The sequence below is a fragment of the Cuculus canorus genome, chromosome 9 (assembly GCF_017976375.1).
Source record: "Cuculus canorus isolate bCucCan1 chromosome 9, bCucCan1.pri, whole genome shotgun sequence".
Lineage (NCBI taxonomy): Eukaryota > Metazoa > Chordata > Aves > Cuculiformes > Cuculidae > Cuculus > Cuculus canorus.
This window is the reverse complement of record NC_071409.1, coordinates 12,144,927-12,172,300: the sequence shown is the minus strand read 5'-3', so window position 1 is coordinate 12,172,300 and position 27,374 is coordinate 12,144,927. Positions and strand designations below refer to the sequence as shown.

Genomic DNA, 27,374 nt, shown 5'->3' with positions numbered 1-27,374 from the left:
GCCATGGACAGGGACTCTTCCTCCTGCCAGGCCAGCAGTGCTGCGCGGCACTGCTGCTTCCAGTCCCCACCTCCAGGGGTGCAGGTGCTGGTGTGGGTCCTTGGGGACCCCTGCACCTGTCTGGGGCACTCCAGGGACAGGAAGCCCCGGAAAGCAGAGATGCCAGCTTGGGCAGAACCAACGGTTGGCTCTGAGCATCCTGGGCAGAGAGTGTCACTGCAGGCTGCAAGCACCACAAGTATGGCACCCAACACCACGCTCTGCCCATGGTACAGCATCCAGCAGCTCCCCTGGGGCAGAAAGCACCACTTGCCACTGGTAGCGGACTCCAGGTCGGACTAGGTTGCCCCATACTGGGCAGAAGAAACCTGGAGGAGAATGGCAGCTCCAGCTCCAGCTCCTGCCCCGCTGGGAGAATTGGAGCTTGCAATGCAAGCACAAGATATCACAAGAGAAGTTCAGCTCCAAACCATCTTCCAAAACTGGTTCCGCTTTTCTGCTGCAGGTATCAGTACAGTAGGTAACAGCATCAGCCAGGAAAAGAAACTGCTAGCATTTTGAAGCAAAGCCATCTAGAAAGGGAGGCAGGTTGCTGGGGTGCTAGAAGTGCTGTGGATCCCAAAGAACAGACTGGAACCAGTTGCAGCCTGCATGCCCCCACTTAAAGGCACACTGCGCTGTAAGAAAACAGCACTTAGAAGTGGAAACTTGCCTTCTGCACAAAGCAATGGGAACAGTGGAGAGGCTCACTCAGCAGGTGGCCAGGGCAAAGCACAATGTCTCCTTTGTCCAGGCTCCTGACACCAGCACAGTCCCATGTTGTCTCACGCCTGCCAGCTGCTCGTATGTGCTGTGCTGAGCTATCAACGTGGCCTGGCCAGCATTCCCTGGCACGGGTAGGGCAGGGCGGATGCAGCTCAGCAACAGACCAAACCAACACAGGAAAGCATTAATTTAACCATGATCTCACCTATCACCTAGTTTGCCCACTGCTCAATAGCAGTGTAAAATATTAATAAGCCCTTAGGTCCACAACTCTTCTTTATGGTCCTTTTTTCTATCAAAGTAAGAGTCCTTTAGCAGAGCAAGGAGCAGCCTGCATTTAACAAACCTGAGTAAACATTAATTGCTCGGTCATATTTACATTATCCTCCATTCACTCACACAAGCACTGCAAGTGGTTCGGCAGGTCTTGTGGCTAAAGGTTTTTGCAAGCAACAAGCAGCATTGTCCCAATCCTCAGGTCCTGCTCAATTTCTGTTCTTCACTAAATTTGGAAGGGTCTCCACCAGGACACAGCCTGTTTAGCATGGAAGCCCATGGAGACCCAGCTGGGAGGAAAGAGCTGAGAACGCATAAGAAAAAACACTCAGATACACATAACAAAAAATAAGAACTCAAAATACTTTGAAAGGAAAGAAATAGAATAGAAAAAAATATTTTTAAGCTTCAATAAAGGATACCCCAACTTCAACTGAACAAGTGATTTAACAAATAATAGCTTCACACAAGGGAGGACAAAAATAAATGGGCGTTACTGAGCAATCAGGTCCCATAAGTATGAAAAGGGACAAAAGCAGAAACCATCCCTCCAAGGAAGGTGGGAAAGTCTGATCGGAGACAGATTTGGTTACAGCACAACACCTTCAGGAAACAAAGGCAAATATCAGCTTCTCCAAGAGAAGCAGATTATATACTCTTCTGGTCTACTTTGCACTATGTTGGAAAGCACTGACTTAAAATAGCATTTACCATATTCATTCAGTATAATTACGCTTTAGTTGTACAAGTGGCAGGGGAATCTCTTCTCTGCAGTGATGTAAGTAAGGACTTGAGAGCAAGGACTCTGGGGGAAACAGAAGCTGAGGCGACAGCTCTGCTGTCAGGGGACTCTTGGCATACACAGTGCGAACTGGCTGCACAGGACAAGCACATAATGGGTCACAAAACCATCTTGGTTGCACACCCAACATCTGCTGCGGCTTTGCTCAGCACCTGTTTTTTTATCTCCATCTACAATTAAGGCCTAGAAAGTACAAAATTACAAGACAGCAATCCCTTTTTTAGTATCAGAGACCCGTGTCATCTGTTTCACCACCTAAAAACAAAGCACAACTTATGCTTGCAAGCCTTTCCAGTGCTATCATTAGTCCCTGTGCTGGACTAGGAATGAAGAGCACTGACCAAGTGCACAAATATTTTCTCAGCAGGGCAGCCAAGGAGTAAATCTCACCTAAATATGACCTCAAGTACAGTCTTTTAAACATCAAATACAAATGTACTCATTACAATCTCTCATTGTGACACTTCTGTGATGAGGTCAGTGCCCAACAGGTCAGTGAGACAGAACTTGATGCCGTACAGGAAGTAAAATCTCAAATATATTTTAGGACAAATTAGTACCAGATTTTTGGCCAGTCACAAGGAGCTAGTGTTTTAATATACCAATAGGAGGTCACACAGAAAAACAACTGGTACCAGCACAGTGTGAAGCATGTAAAAGCAGCATTTTCCTTGCATGGTGTGCTGTGCTCTGCCTTAAGCTGGGAAATAGGAAGTGGTTTCAATGCCAGATTCTACAGAATAGGGCTGGTATAGCAGAGAAGGAAGAGGGTGATAAAGATCCTCTTATCTCATTTTTCAACACACTAAAGTGTTCTGTCAAATCAACAAATAAGCTTTGAAAAACCAAAAGATGAGCAATAGCATCTCAAAAGCCAAAAATCACTCACTGAAATTCAACTGTTTAAAGATTTTAGTCAGTTTTACAGGGCTTGCTTTGATCCCAACAGCTATAAAATACATCCTTAATGGAAGGAAAAAAACATTCCCGTACAGTTCCATCTGCTCCCATTGAAAGGATGTTTCAGCAGCAGTCAAACATCTGGGCCAGCTTCCAGATAACACAACTAGGCAGGTTTCTTTTGTTCTGAGAAGAGATGAGCTCCAACTATCAGAGACCACTCTTGTTCCCTGCCCAGGCCAATCCATAGCATGGAGCTCCTGGGTGAGCTAGCAATGCCCACTTTTCCATTCTTTCCTTCACAGTTCAGGCCTGCAGGACAGTATAGCCTTTACCGTGGAAAGGTCAGATATCGGTGCCACAGCTAAGCCTCCAGGTGCTTAGTGATTCTGCGAATTTTCTCCTTCTTATTTCTGTTTCCATGCTTTTTCCAGGGTTTTCCTACCATATTCTCATGATTTGGTGCAGTCACAAGGCCACTGCCAGGCCGGTATCCCATTGCAGCCCGGACTCCTTTCATCAGGGCACGGACATTCTCCTGGAAGAAGGGACATAATCACAAGTGACCGATGAGAAGATAGTTAAGCACAAGGAACTATGATGTTAATAAAAACAGACACTAGCAAGCTCAAACCCATCAAGACCTGCTCAGCCCCCAGCTCCAGAGCTGCAGGAAAGGTCACACCACAGCTGAGTCAAAGCCTGCCAGCACACTCCAGTTCTGTCGGCAGACACGCCTCGCTGCACCAGGCCTTCAGCATCTACAAGCAGAGGCAGAGCATTGACGGGACACTGAGCTCCGACAGACATTAGCTGCAGCTCTAGGATTGATTCTCAGTCTCTGCCTTGCAAACAACAAATTTCTGCAAATACATCTGGCGCCTGTGAAAACCAGAGACTAAAATAACTTGCTCAAGTCTGGAGCGTGGGTAGCACTGCTAGGGCTCACAGCTCGTGCCAGCAGTTTGGGCAGCCAGAGGAAGAGTCTGGTAATCCAAAGAATTCTTTTCAGGTTGCAGTTTTCCAAAACAGCTCACTGTTTGTTGAAAAGTTCTTGTTTTCAAAGTGCATGACAATCTTCAGCTGTCCCAAAACAAGTAGTGTCCATATACAGCTAACCAAACAGAATGGACCATGCTATCTCTGACCCATCCTCTTCACTGCTTAACACCTTGTTCTGATCTTTGTCAGCTATGCAGACATTATCAATTACGGATTTGACATTTCATTACAAATGATTAATAATTTTTTTTCAGTCTTGTAGGGCCAAAACAAATCCCCGTGGGATCTAACAAAAAACATACGAGCTAAGAGAAATCCCATTTTCCACTTCATTCTAAGATTTCTCCATTAGATTTTAAATCAATTTGTGTTCTTTTCATCTGATTTCAGGTTCTGTGTCAAAACAACCATAGAGTACTACATCAGTTGTCAAAGAAGATTATCAAATCCCCTAAATATATCATGTCTAGAAAGGAAACTTAGTTTGAAGGACTACCAAGTCCAAAACCACATTCTTCACCAACTGCTGTGTGACACCATCCTCCTCCTTTGTCTTTCTTCTCAGTTGCTCTCCTGTTTGCTCAAGACTGATGTTAGGCCTGTGATGATGAGGGTCATTCCTCTACATTTTAAAAATCAACTACACGCACCTTGTTAGCTACTGTTCAGTCACCTAGGACACTGCCAGTGATTTAGGTGATAGAAACAACAGAGAGCTCTTGGGTAGAAATTACCTGCAGATCCCACAGCATTTAACACCATTAACCCAACCCAGCGCCCCCCCCTCCTCAAAGCTATTTTTCTCGCTAACTGTAACACACCAGTACCAGTGCTGCAGTAAAAAATCCTAGAATAAACCTCCTCCAGAATTTACCTGATGGAAAAATGTTTTGTCCACCACATTTTCAATCTGTTTTGCTTTGGTATTCTTCTCAGGCTTCACCTGTCCACTGCTCTGCACAGTTCTGTTCTCTGGGCACCTTCGATGCTGGTGCTGAAAATCATCTGGGTCAATGCCAGGTGGTGGATGGCAATACAACAGCTTCCCCTGTGAAAGTAATGGTATGCAGTTATTAACAAAAAACTTCAGAGACCCAGAGAGGAACGAAAACAACTCCAAAGCTAAGAAAGGCCCTGGAAGTCCAGGGACTCACACTGGCAGACTAACTATGAGTATACTTTATTTCTCCCCCTAAGCAACAACTGGCTCAACTTCTAAGTGAAAGTACTGTTCCACCTCTACTTCAAAGCAAGACTTCCAACTGCAGTGTCCAGCTACAAACAATACAGTGCAAAACTCTAAGGAGTACTGGAGGATCTTATTAAGAAATACTCAATAGTAAGTTGCCAAAAGGTGCTGTAGAAGCACACAGCATTGCAACACCCAGAACTACAGTTCTGATTGCCAAACATGTTTGTTTCCTGAATATCTGCTGCCTATTTTAGAGATGTGATTAGTTAGTTAGCTAGCACCACATTTTTATGCAGTCATGTTTTTAAGATTAAGCAGCTTGAGAAATTCCATTTATTCTTTGAAAATATAAAACCAGCCCAATTTAAAGAGTGTTTTGGTGATCTGACCTAGAGAAAGAGAATTCACTTATTGTATTTCTTCATGCTCCAGTGAAACCTTCAATTCACCTTCCAGCAGGAAATAAAACCCAGATGCAGGAAGCACTTACATTGACATAGTCTTTTAACACGTATCGAGCTGATCTCGGCTGGTCTGGCTGTCCATGAGCTGTCATAAAGCCTCTCATATCTGGAAGACAAATACAAAGTACATTCTCTGTCAGAATGACAAAAGAAATAATACAGACTTCTCTGTGGCCTAATTGCACATTTATATCGTTTCTCAAAGAAACTCCCTTAGAAAGGGTCTTCTGTTGGGGAAAGCAGAGAGAAAAGGTAACGTTGACTACAGAGGCAATGCAGAAGCATCCTGACCTGGAAGGAATGACAAGAGCTGACATCATCCAACCACCAGAAAACCTACTGTCATTTTTAATTTTTGTTTTAAGGCCAGAGAAGATTAACTGCAGCAGAGAATCAAGCAAGGGACATATACCTTCACTGCACTCTTCAAAGTCTAATTCAAGACACAGCTGATAGGAATTATCTAAAAGGATGAGAGCACCACGCTACATAGCCTGGCAGGGCATTTCACCAACATCCTCAACACTATCAGTATATCTGTCATATAAAACCAGCAAATCACCACTGAACACACACGTGGGATTAGGTGTTACCGAAGGCCTTTCCTGAGAGGAGGGCAAGTCCTAATGGGGATGGGATGTTCAATGTATGACAAACCTGAGTTGGGTCTAACTTTAAACAGCTCTCCTAAGGCCATGTTCCAGACCAAGCACACAGAGTAGGCGACTGTTTTAAAGGGATCATCACTCACATCCATATGCTGTTAGCAACTCTTCAGCTGTTGGCTTTCGATCTGGATCCTCATCTTCCCTTGGCCTTATGATATTTATTCCATAGGTTGCTTCCAAAATGTTTCGTGGGATATGCTGGCAAACGTAAGCTAGTGAAGGAAACCACCTGGTGAATTTTTAGGTACACAAGTAATCTTGCCCCAGTTGCTCCAAGGGCACACATTAAGAATGACTTGGATATTGTCACAAACCAGAAAAACAATGCAAGTCTGACAACAAGACAAACTTGAAATGAGCTGGGGGAAGAGCAGCACAGCAGGGCTGCTTTATCCAGTATGTGTCCCCACTGCCCTCAACACATGAGCACATGGCCCTTAGGAGGGCTGGAACATGCTATATTGAATACTCCAGAGTCAACATTTGCAGACGCTCTCACAAAACCCACACAAAGGATATTAGAGAAATGGGTGGGACATGGTCCCTCATCTGGTCTATAGGCAGAATTCCAGAACAAATCATTTCTGCCTTGGTAGAGACGAAAGATGGCATCACCAGACCAGGGCAATCACATAGGCACAGGCCAGGCTCCACATACAGGGTCTACACAATAAATAACCGATGAGTTCACCAAGGCAAGTCAGTGTCCATGGAGGAAAAAGGAACAAAAGAAAAAAAAAATGAAAAGCAAGGATGCAAATGAGAATAAGCAGAAATTCCACTAACACAGACATCTGTCCTACTGGCCCCCACCAATGAATTAAAGAAATCCGATGTGGAAGACAGCAGTCTTTTCAAGGTTCACAAACAAGCTGTCCAGATGGGGGCAGCAAGATCTTCAGCTCTGCAATCTAATGGGAGAGAAGAAAGCACTCCAGAAACCTATACCTACTTGGACCTTTTGAAGCAGGTAGAAGACTGCAAAGGAACAAATCTCACAGTGGTCATGAGTGTTGCTACCTCAAAATTAAGAGCTCATTCAATATGAAAACAGTGGCTGTTAGACTAATTTATTCACAGCAACAACTGTGGACAAGACAGATGGTTTGAAAGCTCGTCTGTACAGGCTATTCAGAGGAGCATTCACTTTTCAGAGGTTCCCTCCTTATGATTGGTGTTGAAAAAGGGCCAAGCTACTTAAAGGAGATAAAAAATATCTCCCATTGCACAGAAGTTCTCACAGGTGATTCTCAAACGGCAGTGAGAGTTTGAAAGCAAGACCTATAGTTCTAGAACTACATACAGCAAGCCCACCCTTCTTAACAGTTGTCAGTGAGCTCACTTAAAACTAGTTCATAATGAAGCTCTTTTATCCTGGGGCGGGTAAATACAGAAGATCAATGCTCATTCTCAGCCATACCTGAAAGTGTTTCGTACGGCCTGGTGTTGCAGACACTGATACCTTCTTATTTCCAAGTATTGTGTTGATGGTTGAACTTTTGCCAACATTAGGGTAACCCACCTAGATGGCAAAACAGTGGAATGGTAACAGCAATACCAGGCAGGGCCAATGCCAGAGGACTGGCAGAGCTCTGACACAAAAGTACATTAATAAAACATACTAAAAAAGTTAAGACAAGCAGCGGGGAATGCTGAGCTCCAGGAACTTCAGAATTAATCTCTATATAAAAACCTAGGAGACTTGTTCTTGATAGGGTTTTTTTATCCTTATAGGAAGCGAGGCTATAGGATGAATTTCTCCCACAGAAGACATATGTAATTAAAATTTAGATTAATTAGGTTCCATTTAAGCACAAAGTCCAACTCACCAGTCCAACGTTTACTTCCCCATCCTTCACCCTTGGTCCATCATGCATGGTTTTGAATATTTCCAGCAGCTCATCTCTCGTTACCAGATGGCTGAAGTTTCTGATGTTCCTGTTCTGCTCTGGCACTACATGCTGCACCGCAGCACCACAAGTCCTGCTCTCCATCTTTTCTGGGGCAATAGCATTTATTTTGTCCCAGTCTTCATCTTCAGAACAGGTTTGCCAGGCCTCCTCTTCATCGTCTTCACAGTCTTCATATTCATCACTACTCTCATCATCACTAACCAGAACCTGATTTACAGCCTGCAAAGCATTGCTTGTGGATGTTCTTTCCGCACTATCTTGTGCTGTGCTGTCTTCTTGACTGGAGCTTTCATCCTCAGAATCATTTGAGTCCTCTGCTACATCTTCAGTATCCAGTTCCTGTGTGAACAGTATTTCACAGCTGAAATGTAAAGACAACATCAACTCTTGATGCTGACTGCAGTCACTGCAGTGTAGTCAACCACATCTTCACCAGCCAGATACCAAGGACTGAAAACTCACTGCTTACATCACGCAGGTTTTTCAGGGGTCTTAAGCAGGATGTAGAAACAACTAGCCCGTTTTAGGAGAATGACAGAAGTATTCCAAGACTATTGTTAGCTTCACTGTGAAGTCAAGAGGTTTCTTTCCAGAAGCACAACCCTGAATACATGCCTACCCACAGAATCCTTACACACAGCAGCAGCACCCAGTGAATACTTTTTAAATTATCACGAGTTCCTAGTAACAGGAATGAATGTAAATATTTCAAAGTTTTCAGAACACAAAGCCACTTTATTTCAGGTTTAAATATTTCATTTAAATAATTTCAAGCTGTCTTGACAGTCCAATTCTTTGTTGGACTGAAACGGTTCACATTAAAAGACATGTTAATAACCATAGTACTTTTTGACCCTTCTTTGTAAAACAGAACTAACGCTTCCCGTCTCACTTTTAAGTCAATCTGTAAAAAACATTTCATCCAAAGACTGTACATCAGCTGAACAGACTAGGTATTTTTGGAAGGAGATATGAGATTTCATAGCTGAACAGTGACGACTGCAACAGATGAACCCAGTGAAACCTGGAAGTGGCATCTATTGATAACTGATAACTTGCAGCAGCAGCACAGTTTGTTCCACTGGACAAAGAAAGGCTCTCAGGTACTTCAGGTTTTTTAAGACACTTCTCCCCTGGAGCGGGGAGATAAGCCCTCTATACAGATAAACAAGCTCCCCCAGCATCCCTCTTGGAAAGGATTCCAATTCTGTCAATGAGTTAAGAGCTTGCAAACAGATCTACAAGGGCTGTTTCTGTAGCTATTCATCAAGAGCCTTAAGGAACAAATTTACATTCTAGTTCAGTGTTGTTTATCATGTCATTAACCTTGAAAGAGCAACTGCAGGCACCCTAAACAGCAACTGAAGGGCATACTACTTTGTTCACCATCTTATTCTCCTCACTTTTGTCTCTGAATTAAAATGGTCCTTTACAGCAGCATAGGCCTTTAGAATAATCCTTCCTTAAGACAAGAACTACGTCTTTCCTAGAAAAGCAACTTATCCAAGGCAGCCAGCACACATCTAGTTGGAACTGGTCATCTACAGTACCTTTATTTCTCCGGACAACCGTTTGCACTCTGCCAAAGCTGACCAGAACACCACCTTAACGCCCTCTTTCTCAAAGAACTGTGCCCAAGCAGCCCGCTGCTCCTCACTCAGAAAGTCTGCTTTGTTTATCAGGATCATGTTCTCCTTGTCATTGCTGATTTCCTTAACGTAACTTTCCTGAAGAGAAAGAGAGAAGGATCAGTTGGTACTCCAGTTGTATTCCCCCTCTTCCTCCCCAAGGCAATTCAAGTTACCCCATGCAGCTCCAAACACATGCACAGCTAAGCTCACCAGCCCCATGGCTATATGGAACTGGTGTTTAGCTGAGAGCTACAAGAACAATTTGAAGCACCCAGTTACTGTGATACAAGTAATTTCTGGCCACACGTGTACACACCCTGCCTGCTTAGAGCTACAAGATATTAATCAACACCTCATAGCAGGAACTCCCAAGATCAACTCTTTGAGCAATTTTGTATCTCACTGATGCACAGCGTTCTGTAGTCTATCATTACAATGTTGTCACTTCAATGCTCAATCCTTTGCTTTTAGTGCAGTAATCCTCACCCATTTTTATTCCACTACGTTTTAAACAGAACAATTCCTTTAAGTGCAGACACCTCTAGGGGGTAATGAGGAGCACTGTAATATCTGCAACCTAACACCTGCAGAACTGCCTCTAAATCCACACCACTCTGCGTGACATATAAGAAAACTTTGAAGAAAAAGAATTTGATGCCAAAATACTTGCATAAAGATATCCAGTTAGGCACAACAGTAGAACAGCTTCAAGGTGGATGAAGGTGTCAAACAAAAAAACTCTAAGAAATAAACTAAAGTATAAACTCTAAGAAATAAAATTAAGACAACATTCAAGAAAGTGGTTTACTTACCAGATCTTGGCATCTAAACAGAAGCGGGTTTCTAGCATCTACTATCTGGACTACGATATCACTGCAAAAATAAAAGAAAGCCATATAAAATATTCTCTCTCGCCTTGCCTCAAAGAAAGCAGCAAGGCACAGCACATTACTCATTTTTAGGTTTTGCTTGGAATTGTAATTGTTTTAACTTTATTATCCTACGAAGTACCTTTACTGAATTAACAAAGCCATGCTTATGTTACAAGCCAGTACTGCAGCACGGTATCTTTGCTTCTCTTGGCTAATTCTCCTGTGCAGTCAGCAAGGGGAAAGGAAGCACGTAAGTTTTTCCAATCCAACTACCCTTCAGAAATGCTCACAAAGCAAGAACCAGAACAGTGGTATTCTATCCCTTAGAACGTTAGTAAAAACTGCGATAACCCAACTTTATTTCTGTCTGTTCTCATCCCCAAACTGCAGTGGGGTGACTACAGAGAGGAAGAAGAGGTGGTTTTCCTACACTGAGAGATAAGCTGGAACACTCTTGTCTACTTGGCATGGAACAAGATGTACAAAGTCTCCCACAAATGACCTGCAGATTCTCAGCATTCACTATTGGGCATTTCCAGAACTTCCTTTATACTCTTCTTGTCACAAGAAGCACAGAACGGTGAAAGAATAGCCTTAGACTCTAGTAAAATATGTTGCTCCTCCATGCAAGCATGGCCTTGCAAGCACACTTTCAGGAAAAGTCTGCCAAACCCAGACACCAGATTACCACCACATATATGATAAAGTCAATCTGCGCACAAATTAAATGCACTGGCTTTGGATATGTGAGGCATCCATGCTTCTTTTTGCAGAACAAGTGGGAAAATTTAACTACAACCTGTTCCATTACAACTTCTCCAGGCAGGTAATTTAAAATACTGGCACGGGCTGATTGTATTTGTTTGACAGAGATTTCTGTTAGCTCAGGACAGCTTCAGGACACCACAGATTGAAAAGAATTTCAAGCCTCACTAGGCAGTTGGTTGCAGATACAAAAAAATCAATAACCCCCCAAGGGAGTCATTCAATAAACCACATGGGTAGAAAGAGGTACCGAACAGTTACAGAAATTCAAAGATCAATACAAGAGAAAGCCGACACCATGGTACTGGGACGGGATACAGAGAAGTTATTGGATCACACCGCTCGGAGCTAGTTTGAAGCAAACACAAGGAAAGGCTGACAACAAATTAAATTATCTGGCAAGGTAAGGGACTGTACGACTTTTCCATTTGATTCTGAGACAAGACTACAGGAAATAAAAAGCTCCAAGAGCAAAAAGGCACTAATAATACAACCCAGCCACCTCAAAACACAGAATACACTCGCATTGCACATCATGAAACCCTATAGTGGATGCTCCCGACCCACTGCTCTCCCAGCCAAAGGCCCAGCAGCACCCAGCACAAAGCCACTTCTGTGGAAGGAGCAGTTCACCGTGACCTCACTGGTGAATTATTTTACGAAAATCAGACGAGATGATCTCAAACTTAATTACTACTGAAATTAAATGCCCCAGTTGGATTAACGTAGCAAAGAGCACTCCTATTGTATGACAGTTCACTAGAGCAAACAAAGCTATTTCTGTTATTTGTCAGGCTGTTGTCTTTTGTGCACTGCTGCCATTTCTCTGCATGGCAGGAGGCCAATGACCATGAGGCCCTTTCTTTCTCAGCATTTTTTAGTTGATTTCCTTTGCCTCCTGCCCCTAAATGTCAGGCTGCAGCTGCACAGCTGAGAGAGGGGAGAGGGTTAATCTTGGCAGAAGATCTCGAAGACACATTCTCAAAAGAGGCCTCCCACACAGTTACTGGAAAAAGCCAAGAGAAACAGCATCTGAAGAATCAGAGACTCACAGCAAACTGCCTGCAGAATCACAGTGCTAAGAGCAAGTGCGCACCACTAAGCGCCTACCCTTTGATCACATCAAAACAAAAACACTTCAGGTTGATAATAAAACATTACTAACTATAACTGTTTTTCCTCTGCTCAGACACTTGAAGCCTGGCTCAAAAGCTTCAGTTCAGGAAAACACATTAACCATTACTTTTAAAAAGCAAACAGTGATATACTTTACCTTCTTTCAATGACTCTCCAAAGCTGACGCCAAAATTCCAAGTTTCGTTCAAATGGGGTCAGAATTAACTTTTTTTCTTCCTCAAGACTAAGGCAAAAGAGAAAAAAGACATCATATTTGGCCCACATGAGGCAATAACCACATCAGCACTTATTCCTTAGATCCCAGAAGCTTTAGTTTCAGAGAGAGCTATCAAATCAGACTCATGTAGCAGGTACTATTTCTGCTAGTATTGGAAATAGACCAAACACCCGGGCAAACTGGTGTCAGTGGCACTGGTTCAGAGATGACACATCTGAAGTCTGCCTGTGAATTTCAGAGCCACAATAATTACCGGAGAAGTTATCCCAAATGTCAGCAGTTATTACTCAGTCAAGAACCACCTGGAAAATAATAATGAATTTGGGCACGATACCCAAAACAGCTCTAGACAACCCTCAACTCCCTGTTACCATCACTCAAATGACTTCACTCCGGACAAGCATGGGCTCAGAGAGTGTAAGCAGATACTACTTAACTCTACAGGCCAGCAGATGCAGTGCTGGGTGAGCAGAAGCTGCTGTACACAGGCTGGCAGCCCTGCACTCTTATACAGAACAGCACTGTTGTTAGAAGACACATTCACCACTCTTCCACTTCAAAGGCAAAAGCCAAACATCACATTCCATCCTCAAGAATGTTAACTTAACAAGAACTTGCACACACAAGACAGCTTTGCAGAGCCCACTACAAAGATTTGTCTGGACTGTGGCTGGTATGTCCAGCCTTCCAGAAGGAGTATACAGAACTACTGACCAGATGTTAATTTTTCAGTCCAACAAGGATAAATATAATCCACTGCTTCCTGTGTCTCCACACATCACCAGCTACTTACCCAGACACAAGGGACATACTCACTGGGCAAGTTGTCGCCTCCAATCAAGAAAGCTCTCGTTCTCTGCTTGCTTTAAGTCCTCTGCACTGGTTGTCCTATCCCACTGTGGCCTGTAACAAGCCCATGCTGGAGTGAGTGGTCAGAAGCAGCAGCTAGAACAGATACACTACTGCAATAAACACCCATAAAGAATGCAGGCACCACACATTCAGTGACACTGAGATGGTTCTAGTTCAGACACAAAGCTGCTGAAAACAGGTGTACGTAAATATGTTTTTTTCCTTGCTTCTTCTAAACTTCACTAGCTAAGAGGGCACTATCCTAAGCACAATAGATCTCACAAATCTGTTTCTTCAGGCTACTACTTGTAGGGCATTTAAGATGCAGGATTCATCACCACAGAGAGAGAGATGGAAAGGCTTCCCATATGGCCTGGATCCATCAGCTGCAGCAGTGCCAGGCTTTGAACAGGAAACCCACAAAACAAGGACAGATGGGCTGGGGCTGGCAGCACTGGTGTAGCAGGCAGGCATCTGTGCTGTGGGCTACATCAGGCTCGCGCAGGCCAGGAAGTGGCTTCCCCAGAAACAGAGTATTGACAAAGCAGAGGGCTGTCGTCCCCAGGCTTGCAGCTACCGAGGGGCTGAGCCCACATAGCAAGGGCGTGGTTTTGCAGGTCTCACCTCCGTGGGATGCGCAGGAACTGTCGGTTCTCTTCATGCAGCTGCTGCACACGCTGGGCCTCCTGGGCCGTGAGCAGGCCGGTGCGGCTCTGGGCAGACACGATCTGGATGTTCAGACGCTCTGCAGGAAGTGCGAGACGGTCACTCACAGAGCCAGCAGTCCCTGCCCAGCACCATCCCTGCCGCCCTCCGGCCTTGGGATTCCCACCCCACCAGCCTCGGAGATCCGGCCCCTCGCCTCCCCAATACGTCCCGGCCCGACCCCTTACCGGCCATGAAGCGGGTGCCGGCTAGCTCGGCCGTGGCCAGGAACTCCTCCAGCGAGCTCTGCTCCGCCGTCGACCGCAGCTCCGGGCCGCGCTCGTCGCCCAGGACCTCGCTGGCATGGAGCTGCCGGGATGAGAGACCGCGTCAGTGCGGGACGAGAGGCCGCGCCGCTCCCCGCTCCCCGCTTCCTGCCCCAGCCCCGTACCCATGAGGAGGGGCCGCGCCGCCCCGGGCCGCGCTGCCGCTGCAGAGAACGCCCGAGCCCCACGCTGCGCTTCTTCCCCATGGCCTCGCCGCTGCCGGAAGGGGCGGGCGAAGCCGCCGCGCTTCCGGTCAGCGCCCGGCCCCGCCGCGCCCCTCGCCCGCGCAGCAGCGTTCCGGGGCGGACTGCACCCCGCTCCCCCCGCGCCCGCCGCCGGGCGGCGCCACCGACACGGACCCACCGCCCCCGGGACCCTCCGGATACACGGCTGCCCCCTCCATGTGCCCACAGCCCATCCGCCCGCACCCGCCCGCACGCCCCCTACAGCCCGTCCGGCCGTCCATCCAGACCCATGCGTGTCCGTCTGTCCGTGTTCATGCTGCCCTGCCCGCCCATCTGTCACCACAGTACATTGTCCGCACATCCATCCTCACAGTACCCTGCCCATCCGTCAGTCCATCCATCCGTCTCTCCATCCATCCATGCCTCTCTCCCTCCCCATATTCCCTCCATCTGCCCATCCTCACCCTACACTGTCCGTCCATCCATCCATCCATACATACATACATACATTCATCCATACATGCATCCATCCATCCATCCCCACACACCCTGCCCATCCATCCAATCATCTCCACTCTACACCACCTGTCCCTCTGTTCACCCCAACACTGCCCTGCCCACACCCCTGGCACTACCCTGTCTGTCCCTCCATCTATTCCCATGCTGCCCTGCGCATCCATCAGTCTATCCCAGTGGCACTCAGTAAGGACACCCGTGTCTCCAACGCTCCCCTCCGCAAGCCCAGCTCTCACCCTCTTACTCCCACAGCAGCCACCAGCCCCATCATTAACAGATAGCACCAAGAAAACATGGGACACATCTAAACACAATGCCCAAGGTTCATGCTGCTCTGCAGAACCCGACGAACAGAGGTACAAGCCCAGCAGAGCCCGCGGCAGCACTGACAGCTGTGGGGGCTGGTTTTGCTCCCTGGTCTAGCCTGGCACGGATTCTGTCTTTGGGAGGCAAACAGTGCTGGCAGTGAGGTGTGCCAAACCCTGTCCTGGCAGCTGGCAATGAGGCAGGGGTTTGCTGTGTCTCTCTGGGGGAAGCCACAAGCTTGCAAAGCTGAGGTTGCCCCTGTGCCCTGTAACACATCCAGCTCCGCATAGGATCCTGTTCCCAGTCTCAGTCATCCCTGCACAGCAAACAGTGCATATGAGGAGGAACCTCGACAAGAAAGAGGGATCCTGAATGCAGAGAAGGGGGAAGATGTGCTATGAGGCAGCTGCCAAAATTTAGCTAAGTCCAGGCATCTCTGCAGAATCACAGAATCATAGAACGGTTTGGGTCAGAAGGGACTTTAAAGATCATCCAGTTCCAACCGCCCTGTGATGGGCAGGGACACCTTCTACTGGATCAGGCTGCTCACAGCCTCATCCAGCCTGGCCTTGAACACCCCCAGGGAGGGGGCATCCACAGCTTCTCTGGGCAACCCATTTGAGTGTCTCACTACCCTCACAGGAAAACATTTCTTCCTAATGTCTAATCTAAATCTTCCCTCTTTCAGCTTAAAGGGATGGAGGGGACATTGCTCGCACAGCCGAGGAACCAGCAAATGGGTTTTGGCAGCAGCTGCTGTGGCTGATCCGGGACAAGATGGGAGAGAAGGTTAAATTAATAAACAACTTGACCTGTTCTTGCACAGTGAACTGATTTATGAACCATTTCTCGTTTATGGGTATTGGGTTAAGGCCAGACATTTTTGATTATAACTCTGCAATGTCTATCAGCTGTAATCGGAGAATAACCTGGCTAATCCCTGGAAACTGGCAACACTGCCTACAAAGGCAGGCAAAGCTCAGCTGCAGGTGCCGGCCGCCAACAGCATGGGAGCGTGCAAAACCCCGTGGGCAGGAGTGGTCTTTTCTCACGCTCAGCACTACGTGATGCCTCCCAACGATAAACACTTGCTAGGGAGAGACAGTTTTTCCTTTCTTCTCTTTTTCAAAGCCAGCAATCGTACAGCATAAATTTCCCGAGTACGTCTGAACCCTTGCCATGCTCATCCCAGGCTCTGCCACCATCACCCGCTTGGCCCAGCCCCTCCTTTGCTTCCTAAAGGCAAATAAGGCAGATGAAAAGAGACTTGGTGTTCGCCTTTTCATTTACAGGAGATACTTCGGTGGAAGGCTGGTGGGCTGCAGACAGCATGCAGCCATGTAGTAAATTCATTTTTAATCAAGTCATCTTTAATAAAACCATCTCACGTCTTTATGTGGGCACTAAGGCAGCAATATAACCACTCATTATTGTATTTCTTTTATACTTCAGTTGAAAGTTACCTTCCTTCTGCACTGCATAATCACCAGCCAGAGCAGCCAGCCAGCCCGGCCTTTCCCCACGCCTTGGGTCTGGCAGCACTTCTAACCCTACAGCCAAGGCACGCGCAACGCCGCTCCCAGGCTGCCCAACCAGGGGCAAAACACTTTAATAATCCCACCAGCACAGCCCTGGCAGCATGGCCTCAGCACTGCTGGAGTTCTTGGCTAGGGATACAGCCGGCACTGTGATGTGCAGAGCCCAATGTGTCTCCATGGGACGCAGGCAGTGGCAGCTGGTGGCATGAGCTGGGAGCAGAGGACTGGCAGAAGTGCTGGTGCAGTGGGAGAAGGAGGCTCAGGCTCGCTCCGCTGTCTGCAATCCTCTGTGCATTCTGAAGAGCCAAGATCTGTGCATTTTGACTGAGATATTTTTCCTGCATATTGGCCTTTTCTTCCACGCTGTTCCCCATTTCCAGACTGAAGCACTCCAGGCACATCACTGCAGATACTTTCTGCCACCTTTGCGGGAGCTGCTGAAGAAATGCCCAAACTGCCCTTATGCTGCAAACAGGTACATTTCTGGGTGCTTCATAAACACTAAGGAATTATTTCTGTCCGCTGATGCCAGCAGCACAGCAAGGATGGCCTTGAGCAGAGCAATGCTGAAGGAGATACAGATTGGGTGATCCAAGTGACAAAGACATCAGAGTCTTGGCTAGAGTCTTAATTGTCTATTTCTAATTGAAATGCTTCTCATCCTACTCCTATTGCTCTGCTGTGACCACCTGAGTGAGACAGGCTGCTTCTGGTTTTACCAAAACATGACAATCTGTTTCTCCTAGAAGACATGTATGCATGCATTACTTGCACGTGGTAAAAAGGGCCACCAAGGAAGAGATGCTGTCACAGGAGCTGTACAGAGGTGCTTTGGCACCCATGTGTGCACACCAAGAGTGCTGACAGCCAAGGAGAGCACGGAGGAGAGGGGCACGCCGCTGCGAGGGCTGATAAAAGTGTTGGTTTGCAGCCTACTTCTGTACAATACAGCAGCTACCACTGTATGCAAAATGAACACAACTTTTGCTGCTGGGCCTTGTTTTTACAACTCAGCTCTTCGACAGCAGTGCTTGGGCTGGTGTGCAATGCTGTCCCAGGGCAGTGAGGACACACCACCTAACCTCTCGCTGCTTCTTTGAAATGCATTAACTGAATGCCCAGCACCGTAGGTCTTTGGAGGGTGCCTGTGGCTCTGGGACTTCTCACAAAAAAACATTGCATAGACAAAGTAAAATCTGCTGTCCTTCTAGTGCACTGTAATCATTGACTTGTGTCAAAAGGGCTGGCACCCCTCCCAACTTCTTCTGCCTTGGAGCCAAACCGCTGCTCCAGTTTTTGATGCAAATCCTGAGAATTATTTAGCAGCAGCAGTTTTCTTTCAGAAATCAACACCACCAGTGCATTTTTGCCTAAAGGAAACATTGTTCTTTCTGGACAACTTTTCCTCCATTTTCCTCTAAGGCAGTACTGGGAGATCTCAGGACTGTGTCTCTAAAATATTCATGTGACGGCTATTCATTATTCATGTAGGCTCACAATGCTCAATTCAGTGGTACTGCCAGCCTCAGCCTGACAAGCAGACCCATTAAGAAACCCCACCAAAGCACCCCTGCAAGAACACCAAGACAATTTTGCTCTGTGTACTGCAGCTGCTAGAACCCCCTTTTTTCCAGCCATACTCAGAAGCATGCCAGCATTGTAGGAAAAGGGGAAGCCCACTTTGCAAGTTCTGTCACCTTTTGGTGAAGGTCTTGGTCCCCTCTAGGAAGCACAGCATCCCAGGGAGGCTCTGAAACAGAGCTGCCTGGCCAAAGCTGAGCACTGAGAAGACACTGACCCCACCAGGGCCTTTGAGTGACTTTTTTAGACTCTGCTCCTTCCACCAGCCCTACGAAGATAAAATCGCTTCCCTGCCTGGCAGAGTGGGGGAAGGTTAATTAGAGAGAGCTGCAAGCACCTTTGAAGGCACAAAGTGCTGGGTAGGATGTCAGCAGGGGATTTCTCTAGCTCTCAGTGCGCCAGGTCTGCCTGGGCAGGCTCGTCTATGCTTCCCACTACTGCCTGCGCTGGCTCCCCCTCCACATGGGCTGGGATGGCTCCATGGTGGCAGCTGCCAGGACAGGGCATCAAGCAGAAGATATCACCCTGACATGACTTCTGCAACCCTTTGCTGGCAGCATGGCAGGAGGAAGGGTGCCTTGCACAGCCCAGCAAACCCCCCCAAGGGTGCCGTGACCCCTGAGGGAGGGCTCTGCACCCCTGGCTGCCGGCTGCCCTTCTAATTATAGCTGCGGGCGCAGGAAGCACCAGGGCTGCCTGTGCAGGAAGCGGGGTGTGCCGCCCTCAGTGACTGAAAAACAACCACACCAGAGGTGTGCCGCCACCAGCACAGCCCCACGAGCCGCACAGCCCCTGTCCCAGGGCTGACCCTAGGCTCTGGCACCCGGAGCTGCACCAGCATCACGCTGAGTGCACCCAGGAGATGCAGGGCTGTTGGCCACATGGACCTTCCGTGGTCCTCACACAACACAGCATTGCCTGTGCCCCCAGTTCCAACTCCTGGACCCCCGCCAGGACAGGCCACTGGTGGGATGGGGTGCTGGAGGTAGGAGAGCAGCAGGGGCAGCATGAGACATGAGCCTGTCCCCTGCTCTGCCAACTCTTCTCAGGCTGCCCCAGTTCCTGGCAGCAGACAACCATCTGCTGCCACTGCCGATGAGACCTGTATAGTGTCCGGTGGGGCTGGGGTCATGGTGCCCTGCCTGCCCCCATCGATGACTTGTGGGGCACAGGTGCTGCTCTGCCTTTCCGTTTCATGGAAAATCCTGACAGTTCAGCATTTCCTTTCTCCTGGTTCAGAACAAAGAATGAAAACTTAAACATTTAGCATAGTACAGAGCCTCTGAAATACTTTGTTTTGGAAAATACCGAAATGCCAGTTTGAAAGTTTCACTTTGACTGTGTCACTTCGGCTGCTGCAGTGCGACGAGCTTCATTGCTGTCTGAGAGGAGAAAGCCTGAGACATTTCCATACACTGACAAAATCAATACATTCGCATGAATTATTTTGGACTTGTCATGTCACCTTTTCCCAGCATCTCTTCCCACTACTCTCCCTAACCAGAGACCTAGATAGGCTCCAGTTCCCACTGCTGGGCATAAAAGCCATGCCTGAAGCAGGGCTGCTCACTGAAGGGCTTTACCCTGTCCCATGGGGCAGCCGCTGGCATCTCCCGATGCCACAGCAGGGCAGCCAGCACAGGCAGCCTGGCATCCCCCTCCAACAGAGGCAGAGGGCAGCTGCCTGACTGCCTGCATCCCAGCAGGGCAACGTGCATCCCAGAGCCTATGGGCTCATGGTGGCATGCAGCTATGGGCTCCAGCACAGACCAGAGTGGGCACGAGAGGAAGAGGATGGAGTGGGGCAGGGAGGAGGTTCTGCCAAGGGCTGAAGTACAGCACTCGCTGCGCTGCCAGCACGAGGCAGGCTGGGCTATCGTGGAGAGATTGTATCTTACAGACTTTCCCACGCCTCACACAAGCTCTCCAGGCAGGCACACACAGGCAGGTGATGCTCAGTAGCTGCTGGAGTATTACACAAATAGAGAGCAGGCTGCTTTGCTTCCTTGAGGCTACAGGGCCGTGCAGATAAGCCTCCAGTGTGCATGTCCTACACAGCACAGGTGGCGCTGGCCCTGGCTCCCATCTCACTGTGCCACAGCTTCCCCTTCCAGCAGTGAAATATGGACATAAAACATCACAGCAAGTGGGCCCATTAATGAAGCAAGGAGGGCTGCAATGGTCCCTGGCACACCAGGGTGAGCAGGCACAGTGAGGAGCTGAGCTGAGAGAGTTTCCATCCTCCAACAAGGCTCTAACCACAAGACACTTTCCAGCCAGTGCAGTTCCACCTGGCCCAGAGGCAGCTATGCTGTGGGTGCTGCTGCTCCCCAGTCACCACCTGGAGTCCCCAGCAGGTCTCTCTGAGGAGCTGGTAAGAAGATCTTCGCTGCAAGAAGGCAGCACAGAAATTACCAGAAGTGTCCATGCACCAGCACCAGGCCGCCGGCACTCACCACTCTCCGGAGGCAGTGCTGCAGGGAGGCATAGGGGAGTCCTTGTCTGCTCCATCCCAGCTGGATCAAACACCTGCTGGCAAAGCCAACATCCTGAGACCCATGACAGGCTCCCCTTCCACAGTCTGAGGCAGGCAGGACTTTGGCAAGGCAAGTCCTGCTCCCACGGAGAGGCTGCCATACCCACACGTCCCAGAGGAGCAGCCGGGAATGCTCCTGGCCTTGCAGCTTGCAGGCATCATTCAGGGAGGTGGCAGCCACTGAGCACAGCGCAGGAATGTGTCTTGGGGCACAAGCCAGAAGCTGTGGGCTCTCAGCGCAGTGGTTCAACAGGACACCTCGAGGGGAGAAGGCAGCTCTGTGGATGCCACACCACGTGTGGGTGTCACATGTCACCCTAAGCCGTTGGATTTATTTTATGTGCACAGCAGCATCTTCTCTTTTCACCTTGCAAGACAAAGGAGACAAAGGAAAAGCATATTGGATGCCTATGGAGGTGAAATGAACTGACTATATAAACTAAAGGCTTTCCCTCTCTGCAGTGGGGCAGGACGGTCCTGCAGGCTGGCAGGAGCTGCCTACCATGAGTTGCAGCGTGGCCCACAGCCCCTCCTTCTCAGCGCAGGGACCGGGGGCTCCCGCTGGGTGTTGGGCACCCAGTGTGCGACAGGCCGGGCAGGGCCAAAAGCAGGGACCCGCAGCTGGGGCGGCTGCTTCCAGGCACTGCTCTCCTGCGGCATCCCAGCGGGACTTTGGCACAGGGAGGCCGAAGGGCTCAGTTCAGCACAGTGCTTGACCCCAGAAGGAGTTTGAGCAATTGAACTTTACCACAAGGGGTCCAGGCCAGCTTAATACCCCTGCCATCACGAGAGCTTGTGTGAGCCTGAGTGGCGTATGCCACAGCCTGTGGCAGGCTCTCCAACTGCAGTTTCCTGTACGAAAACCAGAGCGTTCACACAGTTCACGTCCCTCAGTGCCATCAACAGCCTTCCTAATGTCCAAAAGTGCTTGCATCTAGAAGCCACCGAAGACGAGGAAACACAGCATGGTACACATCCACACCCACCACTGGCCTCTGGAAACCATAGATGTGGTCAGATGTCTCCTGGCACCAACCGTGGCAGAGCAGCCTTGGGGGACAGGACCAACGACGCTGCCCTCCGGCCAGGGGGTATTTTTGGGATGGGCAAGCACTTTTCATAATTTGACGCTGGTCGCTGTGGTCACTTGCAGTTCCCAAGTAATCTGCTAGATGGCATAATAATAATGATAATAATGATAATGATGCACGGGTTTGTTTTAATTGATCCAAACTCTAGAAATGATTCGTCAAATAATTTCAGAAGGTGTTTACATATTTTTCTGCACAAGTACATACTACTCCCCTTTTGTTGAGTGTTCATCCAAATCCTGACAATGTGCTGTTTTCTGCAACCCTGGAACTTCTATTCTTCCTGGCACAGGATATGATACATGACACGAGAAGCTATAGCAACGACACAGAGACCAACTTTCCAAAGCTCTCATTATGTCTGTGACTGTATTCAAGCAACCCCAGCAAGAAATTACAAGACAGTTTCTTGTTATTCAGCTGCTGCACACAAATAAAAGAGCAAAGCATTACTCATACATAATAGCTTTTATTTGCTGCAGGCCCTCAGCTCCCAGAGCCAGACTAACCAAATCAAAGGGAAGATTATGTTGCAAGAGTGGGACTCCTTCACGGCACGCCCTGGTCGGGAAGGCTGTTGAGGTTTGGGTTCTCCCGGGTGTGGGGACTCCTGGAGTGTGGGGGCCCGGCTGTGGCCTCGGGATTATTATTAGTTCAAGAAGGTTTGAGCTGCCCTCTCCATTCTCCCTGCCCTTCTCCATCCTCCCTGCCCTCTACATCCTCCCTGCCTTCCTCCATCCTCCTTCCCCTCTCCATCCTCCCTGCCTTTTGCCAGTCTCTGTCCCCTCTCCATCCTCCCTGCCCCTTCCACTCTTCCTGCCCCCTCATCCTCCCTGCCCTCTCCATCCTCATCGCCGCTTTCCACTCTCCCTGCCCCTTCTCCATCCTCATTGCCCCTCTCCCTCCTCCCCGCCCCGCTCCCCCCTCCCTGCCCCATCACCTGCCCTCTCCACGCTCCCCTTCTCCACCCTCCTGCCCCCCTAGCTCCCCCGCTACCCACGGCCGCTCCCCCGCCGGGGGCCGCGCTGGGCACACGGGGGCGGTGCTGCCGGTGTGTTCCCCGCCCCGTCCCGCCCCGTCCCGCCCCGGCCGGGCTCGGCGGGGCCGGGGCGCCGCGGCGGGCGGCGCAGAGCGGCGGCGGCGGGCGGGCGGTGAGCAGGGGCTCCGCCGGCTCGGCGGGCAGCGGGCGCTCCGCCCTCGGTGCGCGGGGGCCTCCCCTCTCCGCGCCCGCGGAGCCCCGGCGCCCGCCTATATCTAGGGCCGCGGCGGCCGCCGCCGCCCCGCAAGGATGTGAGGCGGGCGGGCAGCGCCGCCGCCCTGCGATTGCCGCCCCGCGCCCCGAGGCCGTCGGCGCGGCGCCTGAGCCGCGGCTCCGCGGGCGATGCTGCCCTGGAAGCGGAGCAAGGTGGAGCTGGTGGCGGGCGAGGCGCGGCGGCAGAGCAAGCCCAAGGGGTACGCGGTGAGCGTGCACTACTCGGCGCTCACCTCGCTGGCCCGCGCCTGCCCCGAGAGCGCCCTGCACCGCGTGGGCAGCATGTTCCGCTCCAAGCGGCGGAAATTCCGCGTGACCAGCGAGGGACCCGACGTACACCGTGCTCTACCTGGGCAACGCCACCACCATCCAGTCCAAGGGCGAGGGCTGCACCGACCTGGCCCGTCTGCAAGATCTGGAGCAAGAGCGAGGCGGGCCGGCAGGGCACCAAGATGAAGCTGACCATCAGCGCGCAGGGCATCCGCATGGCCCACGCCGAGGACAAGGGGCTGCGCCGGCCCGGCCACCTCTACCTGCTGCACCGGGTCACCTACTGCGTGGCGGACCCGCGCCTGCCGCGCGTCTTCGCCTGGATCTACCGCCACGAGCTGAAGCACAAGGCGGTGATGCTGCGCTGCCACGCCGTGCTGGTCTCCAAGCCCGAGAAGGCGAAGGCCATGGCCCTGCTGCTCTACCAGACCTCGGCTACGGCGCTGGCGGAGTTCCGCCGGCTGAAGAAGCGGGGACGACGCGCGGCACCAGCAGCAGCAGCTGGTGGGCGAGCAGAGCATCCCGCTGGTGCCGCTGCGCAAGCTGCTCAACGGGCAGTGCTGCTATAAGCCGCCGGTGGAGCGGAGCCGCAGCGCGCCCAAGCTGGGCTCCATCACGGAGGACCTGCTGGGCGAGGAGCAGGAGGAGCGGGCCATGCACTGCGACTGCGAGGACATCCTGGAGGCGCTGGGCGAGCCTGAGGGCGCCGGTCGCGGGGGACGGCCCGGAGCTGGGGCAGCTTCTCCGCGACCTGGGCGAGCTCAGCCTGGGCAACGACCCTGCGCTCGCTGCGGGCTGACCTCCGACGTCCGCCGGCTGCTCTCGGGCGAGAGCACGGGCAGCGAGTCTTCCCTGGAGAAGCAACGGCCCCGACGGCGCCGCCCCGCCCTGCGACGGCGCCGAGCAAGCCGCCCCCCGGCGACCCCGACACGGGCTGAGCGCTCGGCGCCGGGGCTGCGCGGTGCCTGCCGTGGCGCACCGGAGCCCCTTTGAGCCCTGCGGAGCTGCGCGGGGCTGCACGGTCCCACCGGGTCCTCTCCGGGCGCTGCGCTGTCCCTTAGGGCGTGCACGGTCCTACGGGGGTACCCTTCCGGGGCTGCGCGGTCCCACCGTGGTGCACCGGGGTCCCCTCCGACCCTTCTGAGCGTGCACGGTCCCACCGGCTCCCCTCCGGGGCTGCGCGGTTCCCACCGCGGCGCACCGGGGTCCCTCCGACCCTTCTGGGTGTGCGCGGTCCTTTCGGGCTTGCAGCGTCCCACCGGGACCCCTCTGACCCCTCTGGGACCGCGTCGGTCCCACGCGGGGCCCCTCCGGGAGCCCGCAGCATCCCTCGGAGCGGGAGGCGCCGCCGGCTGTTTACCTCCGGCTCAGCCCTTGAAGATCTGCCAAATTCCTGGAATAGCTTTCCCCGGGAGGGCGGCGGGAGGGAGGTGTTTGCGCCTTGTTTACAGTCAGAAATCTCACATCCGAGAGGCCCCTCCGCCGGTTTCTCCATTAAAGTCACTCCATCGTGCTGTCGTGTCCAGAGGTTTGCACTGTGTGAATTTTTTTTTTTTTAATTATTATTATTTTTAAGTTAGACCCGTTTCTGGGGGCCCTGGTCCTGTCCCCGGTCCCGACGCTCTAGATCTTTTGCTGTGCAAAAGAAGACTCTACTCGTGGCTGTTCACCTGTACATAGGGAAATGTATGCAAATACATTTTTGTTATTTTTAAGAACACCACCATTGCAATCTCCTCTGTTGCACATACGTGAAGAAAATAAAGATGACAGTAATTTAAAAAAACTGGGGTCGCTGTGGCATTTGTCTCTGTGTGTGCGTTCCTGCAAGGAGATGATGCAGGGGATGGGTTGTAGCTGCAGGAGAACACTGTGCAGAAAGGCTCTCGCAAGCACCGAGCGGGTTTCCTGACCCAAGTGGAAATCTTAGACTGCAGGGAAAGAACAGGGGCAGGAATAGGGGAGAAGCCTTGTGTCAGGGTTCTCCGGCTGGATCATAGGCTTGAGAAATGTTAACTGCATCGTTCTGAGGCTGTTGTGGGGTAGACCGCTCCTTGCCTGGCCGGGTGCTGGTGGGTGCTGAGAGCACGGTGCAGCCCTTCTGCTGCAGCTGGTCGCTCGCCGCTTGCAGCGCCAGCCCAAGACAATTTCATAACCTTACCCAGGGTAAGCAGCGCAGTTGATTAGCGGTGGGACTGCCGTGGTATTTTTAGCTGTAAATCTGTTTGTAAGTGGTGGGATCCCAGGGCAGGAGAAATGTTCCGGTTTCATTTGTCCCCAGGTGGAGGTATCAATTAAGAGATAATTAATCTGGCATTTGTGATGTCTAAATCTTTTCCACTGTGCCTGTGCTGCAATCGAGCGAGCTGCAGGAATGTCAATGGAAAGCCCAACTGGCTGCTGAGGCCAGGCCACACTCCTTGTGCAAGGAGCCAGCCTCTGAACTTATAAATACTTCATTAAAACTGATTGCAAAATTTGCCACCGCAGCAGCAAGCTGCTTTTACAATTGCCCGCCTAGGTGTAAGTCAGTCTGAGGAGGGAGGCACGGCCGGGTGGTTTGTATGGGGAGGGGGAATGAGGAGAGGAAGAACCCTCCCCTTAGAGTGGGCACCTTCTTCTTGCCCGTGTCACACTCAGCCCCGTGATGGGCACTGAGATGCAACAGAGGACAATACCCATGTCTGGATTTGAGCACACTCAGTCTGGCACTGCTGGGACACACCTGGGAAAAGAAAAAGTGTGTCTTGCAGCTCTTTCACAGGCAAAGCTCCCCTTTCCTTTCCCGGGGATGGATGGGGTAGGTGATGAGGGAGAAATGAGGCAGCAGGACAGCTTGTCCTGCAGTGCTGTCTCCTAGGGTGAGGACTGTGAGGCTGTCTTGCCTGCATTGGGAACCTTCAGGTGCCCTGGAGATCATGAATGCTCCAGGCGTACACCCAGGGCTCTCTGTCACTGCTGCTCTTTCCTGAGCAGTGATAAAGCATCCCAAGAGCAGGGCATGCCAGGGGATCCACAGGTGGTTTCAGCTAACCCCTGTGCTGAATGACCGGGTGGCATTCACTTTTACATTCTCTGTGTGTGCTTAAAGGCGGTTAATGGCATTAGCTCAGTCAATGCCTTTCCTCTCTCTAGAAAAGCCATCGTGCCTGCAACAGTGAGTTTTTATTGTGTGTCGGAGCTGAAAGCAGAATTCCCTGAGCAGCAGCAGCAGCAGCAGCAGCAGCCAGGGCCTGAAGCATTTCCCCTTGAACCCTTTAGCAGGGCTACAGTGCCGTTTCCTTAGAGGCTTGTATAGATCATTAGATGTAAATGTAGGGTCCAAATCCCTTTATGCCTGGGATATTTTGGTATTAGAACCATTGGAAAAAATCATATAGTTGGTCTGGACCGCTAGTGCGAAGTTATTCATGTGTGCTTAAATGCTGTGCCCTCCCTATCACAGCGTGCATGGGCCTGCAAACGGGAATAAGTGCACATGAGAAGAAGGTCATTGTATCTTCTGCACAGTTTGAAAGACCATCTCCCTGCAATAAGGAGAGGAGAAGAGAGCAAGACCTCCTCTGCAACAGGTTCAAGTAAAGGGCTGAGCTGCTAAGATTTTTTCTTCCAAACAAGTAGTTTCTTTCTGAGCTTGAAAGCTTGCTGCTGGCTGATGGGAAGGCAGCCCAG

General features: G+C 50.4%; 2 protein-coding genes across 2 annotated transcripts; one reads left to right on the top strand and one right to left on the bottom strand.

Annotated features, from left to right (window-relative positions):
* Positions 1-1,443: 1,443 nt before the first annotated feature.
* On the bottom strand, positions 1,444-14,689 carry LSG1 (large 60S subunit nuclear export GTPase 1). The gene is made up of 14 exons (XM_054074819.1): positions 14,553-14,689; positions 14,350-14,470; positions 14,081-14,201; positions 13,421-13,507; positions 12,524-12,610; positions 10,426-10,486; positions 9,533-9,709; positions 7,899-8,321; positions 7,490-7,591; positions 6,589-6,732; positions 6,153-6,276; positions 5,428-5,507; positions 4,620-4,793; positions 1,444-3,281 (listed from the first exon to the last, which is right to left on the bottom strand). The coding sequence occupies exons 1-14, from the start codon at positions 14,631-14,633 to the stop codon at positions 3,108-3,110; spliced, it is 1,956 nt and encodes a 651-aa protein (XP_053930794.1). The 5' UTR covers positions 14,634-14,689; the 3' UTR covers positions 1,444-3,107.
* An 8,611-nt stretch (positions 14,690-23,300) lies between these two features.
* FAM43A (family with sequence similarity 43 member A) lies at positions 23,301-25,214 on the top strand. The gene is given in 9 exon segments (XM_054074436.1): positions 23,301-23,756; positions 23,758-23,835; positions 23,837-24,175; positions 24,177-24,416; positions 24,418-24,480; positions 24,482-24,505; positions 24,507-24,560; positions 24,562-24,609; positions 24,611-25,214. Coding segments are annotated over 9 exon segments (1,071 nt in total). The 5' UTR covers positions 23,301-23,561; the 3' UTR covers positions 24,641-25,214.
* The last annotated feature ends 2,160 nt before the right edge of the window (positions 25,215-27,374 follow it).

Coding starts and splice junctions, on each gene's coding strand:
- LSG1 (XM_054074819.1), bottom strand. CDS start 14,633: ATGGGGAAGAAGCGCAGCGTGGGGCTCGGGCGTTCTCTGCAGCGGCAG. Junction 10,487..12,523: donor TGGAGAGTCATTGAAAGAAG/GTAAAGTATATC, acceptor TTATTTTTGCAG/TGATATCGTAGTCCAGATAG. Junction 8,322..9,532: donor GGTTGTCCGGAGAAATAAAG/GTACTGTAGATG, acceptor CTGTTCACACAG/GAACTGGATACTGAAGATGT.